Source organism: Borostomias antarcticus, assembly GCF_949987555.1.
Source record: "Borostomias antarcticus genome assembly, chromosome: 1".
NCBI classification, from domain to species: Eukaryota; Metazoa; Chordata; class Actinopteri; order Stomiiformes; family Stomiidae; genus Borostomias; species Borostomias antarcticus.
Window position 1 is genome coordinate 58,031,123 of NC_140234.1, and position 13,055 is coordinate 58,044,177.

General features: G+C 47.2%; 2 protein-coding genes across 2 annotated transcripts in view; both read right to left on the reverse strand.

The window, feature by feature from the left end:
* Positions 1–10,002: 10,002 nt before the first annotated feature.
* plac8l1 (PLAC8 like 1) lies at positions 10,003–12,273 on the reverse strand. Its single transcript, XM_084443604.1, has 3 exons — positions 12,098–12,273; positions 11,277–11,413; positions 10,003–11,073 (listed from the first exon to the last, which is right to left on the reverse strand). The coding sequence occupies exons 1-3, from the start codon at positions 12,219–12,221 to the stop codon at positions 10,942–10,944; spliced, it is 393 nt and encodes a 130-aa protein (XP_084299730.1). The 5' UTR covers positions 12,222–12,273; the 3' UTR covers positions 10,003–10,941.
* A 351-nt stretch (positions 12,274–12,624) lies between these two features.
* lars1b (leucyl-tRNA synthetase 1b) overlaps positions 12,625–13,055 on the reverse strand; it is a gene marked incomplete at its 3' end in the record, with an annotated part of 14,321 nt that continues 13,890 nt past the window's right edge. The window contains exon 20 of the mRNA XM_084437006.1: positions 12,625–12,691. Within this exon, the coding sequence (XP_084293132.1) occupies positions 12,625–12,691 (67 nt within the window). The remainder of the gene's footprint in view (positions 12,692–13,055) is intronic.

Consider the following 13,055-nt stretch of genomic DNA (forward strand, 5'->3'; position numbering starts at 1 on the left):
TAGCAACTTGGTTCAGCGCAGAGGGACTAAGTCAGCAGTGAGAAAATATCACATTTGTTTATATCTGATTGAATTGAATTGAAACCTTTATTGCCCCAGAGGGGAATCTGAATGTAGAAAATATGAGCAGCCTAAATAGCACATAGGTTTTTGTCTTTCTTTTGGAAGTGGCCATGGTATGAGTGGGATGATACACTCCGAGGTGGTATCGAATAATAATGCAGTTCACTGCAGCAAACCCTACTTGGCTTCACCCATAATAATTAGCCTCTGTGTCCCTTCTCTCCTATCAACACTGTTGCTCAATGTACCACTCCTACCAGACAGTCCTCTGCAGTGCCATGGATATTTTGTTTTGAACGCCTGAGGTGTTGTCAAAAAATCTCTGAGATTTCTAACCAATGTCCCCCCTCAAGGCAATTTCAACCAAAATAATTCAGCAATGATTTGTAGAATTATAAAACATGATTCAATAGCCTTGCGGTTGAGGAATGTTTGGTAGGTTGATATTGCGTTATTTGAGTTGAGTCCAAGCAGCCATTATGTACCCAAGTCAATAATCTTGAAGATTTCCACCTCCTCCATCTTCCAATGCACATCTGACCCAATTCCTCCACCTTCATCTCCCACTCTGTTTTTGGCTGTTGGAAGATGAACGATGCCGTTTTTGTCCCAGCTACCTCATCTGTCTGTTATTTTCGTTTGTCCTCCAGGCTTGCCTGAAGGCAGCTCTACCTGAGGTATATGAGACTGATATTATTCTGGTCAGGGCCAAGGTCCACCTGTCCGCACTCTCACACGCACACACGCACACACAAACTATCTTATCCTCAGAGAGCTGGGCGCTCGAGTAAGCTTCAGTCCAGTGACAGGCTGATGTTTGCTGGCGTACAAGAGTGTGGGCACCAGCACGGAGTATCCTGTAATTGAATCCCTGATGCCATTCTTTCTCACTTCCCATCTCTCACTGTCCATCTGTCTCTCTCTCCCTCTCCCTCCCTCTCCCTCCCTCTCTCTCTCTCCCTCCCTCTCTCTCTCCCTCCCTCTCTCCCTCTCTCTCTATCTGTCTCTGTTTATTGAAGTCTATGCCCAGACATGCTTTCCTCTCTCTCTCTTTCTCTCTCTGAGACAGTCAGACAGGACAGAGGAGTGTGTATGTGTGTGTGTGTGTGTGTGTGTGTGTGTGTGTGTGTGTGTGTGTGTGTGTGTGTGTGTGTGTGTGTGTGTGTGTGTGTGTGTGTGTGTGTTCCTGCAGCTGAAACAGTCAGGCTCTGCTGTGCCTCCATTGTACTCAGCTCACTTGACTGACATATCATCCACAAAAGATGTTTATGACTCAGGAGCCTAGATTGGACATGCTTGTGCGATCCTGGAGTCAACTTCAAGACAGACATTCTCTATTTATAGTTTCAGAGTTGATATGAAAGTAGGTTATGTCTCTCTGATAGAAAACTGCATGTTCAGTTTATGCTTCCCACGGTGAGCTGCTCATCTCACATCTCTACTTGTGGCAATCTTCTACTTCCAGAACTACTACTCTCTCACTCACTCACTCACTCACTCACTCACTCACTCTCACTCACTCACCCTCACTTACACACACACACACGCACATACTCACTCACTCACTCACTCACTCACACTCACTTACACACGCACACACATACTCACTCATTCACTCTCACTCACTCACTCACTCACTCACCCACTCACTCACTCACTCACTCACTCACACTCCCTCCCTCCCTCACTCACTCACTCACTCACTCACTCACTCACTCACTCACTCACTCACTCACTCACTCACCCACTCACTCACACTCACTTACACACACACGCACGCACATACTCACAGTCAGTCAGTCAGTCAGTCAGTCAGTCAGTCAGTCAGTCAGTCAGTCAGTCAGTCAGTCAGTCAGTTATTCAGTCAGTCAGTCAGTCAGTCAGTCAGTCAGTCAGTCAGTCAGTCAGTCAGTCAGTCAGTCAGTCAGTCAACCAGTCAGTCAGTCAGTCAGTCAGTCAGTCAGTCATTCAGTCAGTCAGTCAGTCAGTCAGTCAGTCAGTCAGTCAGTCAGTCAGTCAGTCAGTCAGTCAGTCAGTCAGTCAGTCAGTCAGTCAGTCAGTCAGTCAGTCCCTCACTCCTCCTTGCCCATTCTTCCTCTGCAGCTCCATGTTTGGTGTTCTCAGTTTTGGAGGCGTCTTCCTTCGGTTACTGAGTGACAAATGTTTTAATCGTCAGCTCTGAGCTCCGTGGCCCCGGGGCGCGGGGGGACCAGCTGGGAGAGCTGCTCCTTGAAGTGTTTGTGCGTCCGGCTACTGTCTGTCTCCCATGATGCAGCTCACAGCTGAGGACAGCCCGGGGGATGATGGTGTCCTTTAATACACCAGACATGACAGCACAGAATGGATTAGTATACACAAACAGGTACATGCCTACAGAAAAGAGTCAGGCGCATGTATATATTTTAAAAAGGTGCATGTATATTGTTTTCTGTGAATCGCATTGTGTTGCCTGTGTATGAAATGTGCTATATAAATAAATAAATAAAAAAAAGAGATTATTTGATTTCCATGCATGGCATCTGAGGTCATTCCAGGCCAGTTAGCTGGAAGAATTATGTTTCAAACAGTTAAATGATTTCCTATATATTCTAGTATGCTGTCACAGATCATCCTCCAGCTCAGCCAAGACAAAACAGAGGTATTGATTGCATCGTTGGTGAAAAAGCTAAAAGGGATTATCTACACATTTAGAAACACTCATCTTGATTTGGAAACCCATATCAAGAATATACCTAAAACATTATCACTTATGGAGCATTGCTAGTGTGCAGCTATTTCTCTCTCAGGCTGACACAAAAAAGATGAATGCATGCTTTTAGCAGGCTGGATTACTAACACTCTCTTGTCTGGTCTACCAAAGAAAGCTATTAGTCAACTACAAATGATACAAAATGCTGCAGCACAAGTCCTCACCAAGAATAAATGGAGGGCACACATCACACTAGTCTTAAAATCACTACACCGGTTGCTTGTTTGTTTCAGAATAGATTTTAAGATTATTTTAGTAGTCTATAAATCACTCCACAGCCATGTACCGAAATACATTTCAGGCAGGCTTTTAAGACACACACCCTGTGGATCCCCGAGGACCTCTGGCTCTCTAACACTTAACACTTCCAGAAGGCCGGACCAAGAGACACAGAGAGACAGATTCACGTTTTTTATGCCCCTAGCCTCTGAAATACCCTGTCAGAGAAGTGGCTAAGCGTGGAAATCTTTCTTATGTTTTTAATCTCGCCCTTTATCAGGTAGTTTGTCTTAGGCTGTAGTGGTTGTCAATATGTGGTAGCATGTGCTTTGAATGCAACATAGTGATGCGTAGTTTTATCGTGTTTGTTGAGGCCTATTTGTTATATCTCTGAACATTTTCAGGGCTCTCTAGACTATGGAATTTGGCGACCCAGGTGATCAAAGCGCCAGGCGTACCCTGTTTCGTTACCCATGCGCTGCCACTGTCTGTTGCAGCGAGGAGAGAAGTCTCAGTAGAAAGAGCAGCCTTGAAGCCAGAGGGAAGGAAGGAAGGAAGGAAGGAAGGAAGGAAGGAAGGAAGGAAGGAAGGAAGGAAGGAAGGAAGGAAGGAAGGAAGGAAGGAAGGAAGGAAGGAAGGAAGGAAGGAAGGAAGGAAGGGATACCGGCCTGTAGTTTTGGACATGCGTTGGTTTTTTGACAGGTGACACTCTGCCTGTCTTGAACGCAGCTGGAATGGAACTGGTGACAGACAGACAAACAGACAAACAAACAAACAAACAGACAGACAGACAGACAGACAGACAGACAGACAGACGGACGGACGGAAGGACGGACAGACGGACGGACGGACAGACAGACGGACGGACGGACGGACGGACGGACGGACGGACGGACGGACGGACGGACGGACACAGTAGAACGGCAGGAGGGTCATTTGCGATGGTTTGGAAAAGGGGTGAGAATAAGCACCCCCAGTGGGTGGGTGGTTGACCTGTTAGATCAACATCCTCATCAGAGAGGAGAGAGGCGGAAAGCAGGCTGGTCCAGGAACAGGCAGCAGCGTAGTTAGCGTGAAGGAGCAACTAATGTCATCCACCTTCTTGACATAGTAGTCAACAAGAGCGGAGTGCTTTCCTGTGGTTAGACAGCTGAATTTCGGTGCAGAAGAACGAAGCACCGACAACCGACACTGAGGGTGAGAAATGGGAGGTGAGTATGAGGTCACCCAGACAGCTGAGACACAGAGTGGGTGATAAAAGGTCAGGTCACCAAGGCGCTCTTTCCTTCAGAGAGAGAGAGAGGGATTCAGAGAGCCAACCACCTACTCTCGCCCGTCTGCGTACAACAAATTACACAAACCCACACGAAGTTAACAGCGTGCGATATGCGTAACGTCGACATCGACTTCTGCGCGCAGGTGATAACATCGAGACCTGGGTTGCAGCCGGTTGGGTGTACGATGCATTTCACAGTTTGCGCCATGGTAGCAGTGCCAAAGAACCAGCCGCCATAACATCCGAGTGCCCCCCCCCCCCCTCCCAGGTGCCACTATACCAGGGTAGCTGGCAAAGAGTATGGAATGCCAAGAGGGGACACTCCATTTAATCTTCTATGGAACCAAAACGCTCAGGGGCTGAGCCGGGCCACCGCCATTTTGGACTGTCAAGTTGATTGCGCAACCTGTGCTGCATGCACTCACTTTTTCATGGGGACACTTGCGTTTACTAAATAATAAATAATCAGGAATTCCCACTATTATAATCTCACTCTTTTTGGATATTTATCTTCATCAAAATATACAATTAAATCTGCACAAATACAAGTTACTCATTCTATAGTATATAGACTGATATAGCTACATGTAAATTCAGATTTTTATTTTACTAAAGAAAATCTCTGGTAGGATTTGAAGAAGGCGGTTGCAAAATACACACCCAAGAATACGACTGAACTGGAGGCCTTTGCCCATGAGGAATTGAGATTGCAGCAGGTCATAACAGCAAAAGGGTTCTCTACTGAGTACTGAAGATGCTTGTCATGAAGGGGTTGAATCATTTTGAGACTGCAGTAGTCATTAAAAGTAGCATTTTGTGTTGAATTTGGATAAAAAACCCTTGAATAGTTATTCATTATAGTTAGTCATTGAAACAGTTCTTGTGTAAACTGTTCATTACAAACAGCTGAGAAATTGTATATTTTGCTAATAAACCTAATGTGCAGTGGGGGTTGAATAATTTGGATTGCAACTGTATTTTGAGAAATGTTCTGTTTCTCTTCTGGTTTGGCTGAGAGATACAGAGGTTTTTCTCCTGCGGGATGTGATGTATTCTGATGCATAACAATAATTTGAGCATGTAGATGAGAGGCTCTTGGCACGTCTTCCTGTCACACACCACTGTTGCACTCGCTCAGAACCTCCATACCACTGCTAAATAGCCCCCCCCCCCCCCCAAGCCATCTGTGTGTATAATTGAGGTTATGGTTTTTGGAAAGTTATTTTCCAGGGCTGTGATGAGATAAACATGTGCCAGGCTGGGCACTTGAAAGCCCTTTTCTCCTGGGTTGAGATCACTGTTCTGTTTGTAACTCTGAAATGTGTACCGTGGATCATCAGGGACATCAGTGGTCAAGATGTTACACTCTTCACAATGACTATACCTTTCTACAACTTTACTACGTATACACCCAGCTATATAAACTAGTACGCTGCCATCATGGTCAGTTCTGTTTGCAGGCGCTGATATCGGTGGCGTCATCACACTCAGCAGGTCCAGCACACGCTGTGGAAGGACTCCCTCAGGTGGGTTAACAAGAGACGCAGCGCAGCCTCACTGATCTGAAAGAACAAAATACATACAAATCAAAATTCAAAACAAGCCGAAATTCAACGTATTGTTACATCTATTACAAGTGAATTGAAGGATAGCACCAGCTGCACCAGCGGCAGGGCCTGAGCTGAATAGTCTTGCTGTAGAGGATCCTCATGGTGCTCATCTTAAGTCATAATTATTATGTCGATAACTAGTCTGTTTTTTGTAAGCAAGTTAAACCAGGGGTTCTCAACCTTTTGTAACTTAAAGCGATATATAGCGTTTTCTCCGGTTTTCTCAGAACTGCACCCCCACAGGCTCTGCGAGTAAGTGCACTGTCGTACTGTCGTAACGTTATCAGATTGTCTTTTTCTTTTTCTGGCTTCCTCCGTGATGTTTCGCTTCGGTTTTCTCACCTCCGTCATGATATCATTGAGCTAAAAAACGCATGATATCCATAGACGCCGGAATAGTTAACTACTACTGTGTTGTTTAAGCACAACGTTGCGCATGCGCACTTCGACTGAATGCTGCGTCCCGGGGGAGCAGCAAAAGGTAATAAATGTCAATGTATTATCTTTCTGAGTAGACTGTTTGGACGATTCAGCTTACTTTTAGTAAATCTAATTGGAGAATTAGCACCAGACATGTTTGTAAAGGTACAAATATCGCAATGTATTGCTTTAAGGCCCACTTTTGATTGTTAAAAATATTCTGAGGACCACCTTTCCAAATACGTACGAGACAAAAACTGGTGGCTCGTCACTTTTCGCATCCGATGGAATGTTCGCTAGCAAGCTACGCTAGCTGAACACATTCGGATGTGACTGGCACAGTGATATTAACATATTAACATAACTGGTCATTGAAATAATGCATTTTAACTTGAAAATTTGTATATGTGGATTCTTGAGTACATCTAGATATAAAAATAACCAGCTTTGTAAATTATTAAACTTCATTTTATTTTTTCTTACCATTTGGCAGTAGTCTACCACTGCCTCTACGGTCCACTAGATGGCGCTCTGGTGTCCACCAGGGGGCCGCAGACCACTAGTTGAGAACGGCTGACTGAATAAGCTTCAATTTCTACACTTTTGTGAACATGTTAAACAAACAATTACCTCTCTTCCTCTAATTTGGGGAACCAGTGAAAGGCAAGCTCTGGACATGTACTCAGATAGTTCTGACAATTTATTGCAGAAAACAGTTTTCGTTTTTCCAGATGTTTTTTTGGCAGCTGATTATGGTCTTCATGTTGACCTGACTGTATGAATTTGGCAGCAGGTGACAGTCCATAATGGCGGAAACGCTGCATGAGCACCCTCTTCAGGTGGGGGCCAAAAATTCACCTAAGTGTCCCCTCTTGGCATTCCATACTCTTCGTAGCTGGGGCTGTTACTGTTACGTCAGACGGCTGCTGTTGCCCTTGGTAGAGCCATCACCACGGGGACGAGTGTGCAGCTTCCCAAGTTCCCCCGGCTCTCCACACTTCCTCCTCCTCCAGTCCTCCTTATACACTTAATCTGGCCAGGCTGGGAAATAGCCAGAGAGAAAGAGAGAGAGAGAGAGAGAGAGAGAGAGAGAGAGAGAGAGAGAGAGAGAGAGAGAGTGTGTGTGTGTTTATGTGTGTGTGTGTGTGTGTGTGTGTGTGAGAGAGAGAGAGAGAGAGAGAGAGAGAGAGTGTGTTTGTGTGTGTGTGTGAGAGAGAGAGAGAGAGAGAGAGAGAGAGAGAGAGAGAGAGAGAGAGAGAGAGAGAGAGAGAGAGAGAGAGAGTGTGTGTTTGTGTGTGTGAGAGAGAGAGAGAGAGAGAGAGAGAGAGAGGCGGGGGGGCGGAGGGAGAGAGAGACAGCGATAGAAAGAGAGAGAGAATAGGAATAAAATGTTCCTATATAGATTGTCTGAAGTCAGTTGGTGCAGTATCATCTCACACACTGACTGGGAGGCTCACTGATAGAGCGGTTCTCCCTCGTGGTGCCCTTGTAAGGAACAGGATACGTGTTTGAGATTAGAGCATTCTGTACTTTAGTGCTGCATGTTTGATGTCTGACTGAACGTTGGCCTGCATTCAGTCTCATTGATCAGTTATTAGAAGACTGGTTATTGATTGTTGTTATTCTATCTCAGCCCCCCCCCCCCCCCCCCCCCTCTGTCATATCCCAGCAGGCTCTGCAGTGTAACCCCCCACCTATTGCGTACACACACACACACACACACACACAAACACACACACACACACACACACACACTCTCTGTAATCCCCAGGGGGGCTCATTACCACACACCTGGTGCACCATGGGAGGGGGGCGGCCGTCCTGCTGAAGCCCGGGAGGAAGCGGGGTGGAGCAGCGGCACCACAGCTCTGAGGCAACACTGCCCCCTGCCGGAGGCCGCGGGGAAGTGCAGCTCCCATGACGGAAGTCGCTCGCGGATGCCAGACTCTTGGGGTCAGTTGTTTGCCCATTTTTCACGGTTTCATTGGGATTCTGGACAGGTTGGATTCGGGCTAAAGCCTGTGTTAAAGATATGTGACCTTTCAAGTGCCGCCTCCAAGATTAACAAGTCGAAACATTCAGCATGTGGATAAATACAGCAAGCGTTGCTCAACAGCTCTGCCCAGAACAGCTTAATACAACAATGTAGGCCTATTTGTGTGTGTGTGTGTGTATATATATATATATAGAGAGAGAGAGAGAGAGAGAGAGAGAGAGAGAGAGAAAATAATAGAATAGAAAATAAACCCATTACTTATATTTTGATTGTAAAAACAGAACGCATGTCATATTTTAGAAGAGAAATTACAATATATTTCATCAAAATATATTACACAACGTAGAATGTGAGTGTTTTAGAAATCAATGGGTGATTTCTCCACGACCATTCAACACTTGTAACTTTCCACCAGCTGCTGTTGAGTACTCAAAATTCCATAACTTTATTGCCCAATTTGTCAATGGAAATTTCATCACATTCGCAGACGATTGCGTTGTACCCTTTTATTGCGTTGTACCCTTCTCTTCAAAGCTGACCAATCGAAGAAAGAAAAGTATGCAAGTGTGCAGGAAGATTGGAAATAGCCAAACACAGCATAAGACTAAGATGACAGCGGAAAGTTCTGGTCCTGGAATCTATCAGGCGGAGCATTCCACTAGGACCCAAGGGAAGTTGGTTATTGTTCATTCTGAGGTGTTTGTGGATTAGTAATCAATGAGCAGGTTAGCACCTTGCATGGCAACTACCGCCATTGGTGTGTGAGTGTGTGTGTGAATGGGTGAATGAGAGGCCATTGTAAAGCGCTTTGAGTGCCGCTAAGGTGGAAAAGCGCTATATAAGTGCAGTCCATTTACCATTTAGTAGGATGACCACAGTGACATCATACGTGCACCATCCATGTCTGCTTGAACTCCAGTGGTTCAGGCTCTTCAAAGGTCAGGGGTCAAGAAAAGTCTTCACAGAGCAATGCTGTTATATCAAACACACTTGTGCAAAGTCATATGCTTTTAATGTGTAGGTTTAAAAACATGTCTGTATCCGATCAATAAAGCAAAAATAAAGTGTGTGCAAATGAATACAAGTTAATTTATTGTATTCTTGGCCTTTGGAAACATGCAGGCTCTGTGTGTTAATAACATTTTCATATCCGGGTGTGAGGTGGCATTTCAGGCTGAGTTACGCGTTATCAGATTAATGAGATTATCTGCCTCAGGCCAGAACAGGAACAGGATTGTGAGGGAAGAACAGAAATATGCAAATAGCTTCTCATTCCATTGTGGTATACATGAACTTTTATTAAGACAGAACACTTATCTGTAGACAGTATAGTATCGGTGTACTATAATAATATGTAATGTAATATTCATGTTAAATTCATGTGTTGCCTTCAATTTTTAACTCCACTCTACACACACCCAGTCTCCATTAGTTTATTGTCCCTTTTACTGTTCTGTCTGATCTGTTATCTGTGCTTTCTTTATCGATTGTTGATTTCCTGATATGTCTGTAAAGCGACCTTGGGTCCCATGAAAGGCGCTATATAAAATAAAGTTATTATTATTATTAATATAAAATAATAGTGTAGAAGCCTATAGTATAGTACCCATGATATTTCACATTGTGAATGGGATAAAAGCTCCTCCATGTCATGTTGTTCTCTAAAGCTAAACTGACATTTTTCCCATCTTTACTTTATCTAATCCTCTCAGACTTCAGAGTTGTTCCTCTCCCTCTTCCGCCTCAGGTTTGCACTTGTGTTTTTCACCTGGGTCAAATACTATTTGAAATCTTTCAAATACTTTGAGAGTTGACTGGAGTCTTGTCTGGAGTTGAATGTGTATTTCGGGAGCAGCCCGTTAGTCCCACTGTGCCACGCATCATCAATCAAGCACAGATACGTGTCTGAAAGGATTTCAATGATTATTTGGACCCAGGGTGAGGTTTCTATTTCATATTCAGGGCACTAGAGGAACTTTGCACCGTACGGCTTAAACAGTCCATTTCTCTTAAATCATTCCAGTTCATTCATTTATAACAAGCACTTTAGAACTCCAGACAACTGGAAACCTGAGAGCACTAGAGGACTGGAGCCCACCTAGGCAGAGGGTTAGGGTCAGGGTTGAAGGGTTAGGGTCAGGGTCATGGTCGGTGGGTTAGGGTTAGGAAGGGTTGTGTAGTCGAGCACTGGAGCTCAGCCCAACTAGGCAGAGGGTTACCAGTACGGTTGAAGGGTTAGGGTCAGGGTCGAAGGGTTAGGGTCAGGGTCAAAGGGTCCGGGTCAAAGGGGCGGGGTCAAAGGGTTAGGGTCAGGGTCGATGGGTTAGGGTCAGGGTCAAAGGGTCAGGGTCTGGGTCAAAGGGTCGGGGTCGATGGGTTAAGGTCAGGGTGAAGGGTCATGTAGTAGAGTCCCTGGATCCCACCTAGGGGGAGGGTTGTGGAGGGCGGGAGAGGGAGGGCCTGCCGTGGTCTTCCTCAGGGTCTCTCCAGGGCCGTGGTCTCTCCAGGGCCGTGGTCTTCCTCAGGAGCTCTCCAGGGCCGTGGTCTTCCTCAGGAGCTCTCCAGGGCCGTGGTCTTCCTCAGGAGCTCTCCAGGGCCGTGGTCTTCCTCAGGAGCTCTCTAGGGCCGTGGAGACCTGGTAGATCTGACTCTTCATCCTCCTCTTCACCTCCCGGATCATCTGGCACACAGCCAGGGGGTAGCAGAGGCACACCGTGGTCCAGTCCTCACACACGCTTCCCTGCGCACACACACACACACACACACACACACGAACAAACACACACACACACACACACACACACACACACACACACACACACACAAACATTACTCTCTACCTTACTTCAAAGTTCCAAACGACCAGGAAACTCCATTCTCCAAACTCCATTCTGTTTCCTGTTTCTTTCCTGTGGATGACAGGGAAGCTCATCAAGTCCTCACCCTTATCTTGTATCTCTCCCTGATGGCCACGCGCAGGGCGACGGTGGAGCCCGGCAGCAGACACAGACACACACACTCCCCGAACCGGTGGGCCAGACTCAGGTCCAGACAGCAGGGCACCACAGCCCCCAGCAAGCCTGGCGTAGAGGGACACAGACTGGCCGAGCGTTAGCGTTAGCGCTCCTCTCTACCTCTCTCTCCATTTCTATTAAACGATGAAACCGTTCGAACAGATCCCACTTATCTGGAGCAGAGTTCTCTCAACAAGAAATATTGATTTGATGAAAGAGAAAATGATCATTCTCCCACAGAATTTCATTGAACCCTGTAATCATAAACCTAACACCCCCCTCGTCCCCTAAACCTAACCCTAACCCTAACCCTAACCCCACCCCCCCACCCAAAAACCTAACACCCCCCGCCCCCCAAACCTAACACCCCCCCAGCCCTAAACCTAACACCCCCCCAACCCAAAACCTAACACCCCCCGCCCCCCAAACCCTAAACCTAACACTCCCCCAGCCCTAAACCTAATACCCCCCCCAAACCCTAAACCTACCACTCCCCCAGCCCTAAACCTAACACCCCCCCAGCCCTAAACCTAATACCCCCCCCCAAACCCTAAACCTACCACTCCCCCAGCCCTAAACCTAACACCCCCCCAGCCCTAAACCTAACACCCCCCCAACCCAAAACCTAACACCCCCTGCCCCCCAAACCCACCCCCCCCCCCCAACCCAAAACCTAACACCCCCCACCCCCCCAAAAAACACAACCTAAACCTAACACCCCCCCCCCCCCCCCCCCATCTCTCTGCTCACAGGTGGTCCTGTCTCCACATATGTCCAACAGGCCGGTGCTCCAATCCCCGCCGGTCTGCGTGATGGTGGTCACCGTTGTCGTGGTGACGCCCAGGCCAGGCTGAGTGAGCACCGGAAGTTCCATGGCTCCCCCACTTCCTGTGTCCCGGTCCCTGACGTCCTCCTCCTCCACGCCGGGGGGCGGGGCTTCGGTGACGCGGGTCTGAGACAGGAGCCAAACACAGATTTCAATCGATCCGTTGCAGTGTAACATCTGTAGAAGCTTCCGTTCATGCTGTGTGCTTTATTCTAATCCATTAATCCTGTACTCATGAAGGAAATCAAATTATATTTTAATGGAAATTAATATTGTTATATTACAAAAGAGCAGCGATTATACACCAGCATGTGATCCAGGCTACTTAGTAAAAGTGCAGCTAAAGCAGAGAGGGCTACGATGAATGCATTCACTGATGATCTCAGTGGAGTTGAGAGCACGAATCAGACCCCGATCAACGTGATCGATTCTGATAAGGCCGCGGAGACACTTACCGGTCGGCGTCCCGATGCCTCCTCCGCGCCGAGCCCCGGCTCTCCCTGCCGGAGACGAGAAGACTGAGGGAGGGAGGGAGGGAGGTGGGGTGAGGGGCTGTGCTCCTGCAGATGGGCCGGGGGGCCGTGTTGCTCCGCCCGTGGCTGTTGGGGGGGAGATAGGGAAGCGCTGGCCTCTCCAAGACCTCGCTGCGCCCTCCTGATAAGACGCAGACGCGGACGCGCAGCTGGGCCTTTCAGCAAACAAACCGTTGCGGAGACCGACGGACAAGCCAAGCAGGCGGTCCGAAACAGACATAAATAGTCAGACAGGAAGTGGAATATGGCATGTAACGAAGACGCCACAGCCGAGGCCAAGCAAGGCTGAACTAGTCCAACCAGGGCCAGAAGACCAGCTGGTGTCTACTGATGAATGGCTGCGGTGCCC

Excerpts from the sequence above, each read along its gene's own strand:
- plac8l1 (XM_084443604.1), bottom strand. The coding sequence starts at position 12,221 with ATGGAACTTCCGGTGCTCACTCAGCCTGGCCTGGGCGTCACCACGACA. Across the intron at positions 11,414-12,097 it reads ATGTGGAGACAGGACCACCT|GCTTGCTGGGGGCTGTGGTG; the intron begins GTGAGCAGAGAG and ends CCTCTACGCCAG. Across the intron at positions 11,074-11,276 it reads GGGAGAGATACAAGATAAGG|GGAAGCGTGTGTGAGGACTG; the intron begins GTGAGGACTTGA and ends GTGTGTGCGCAG.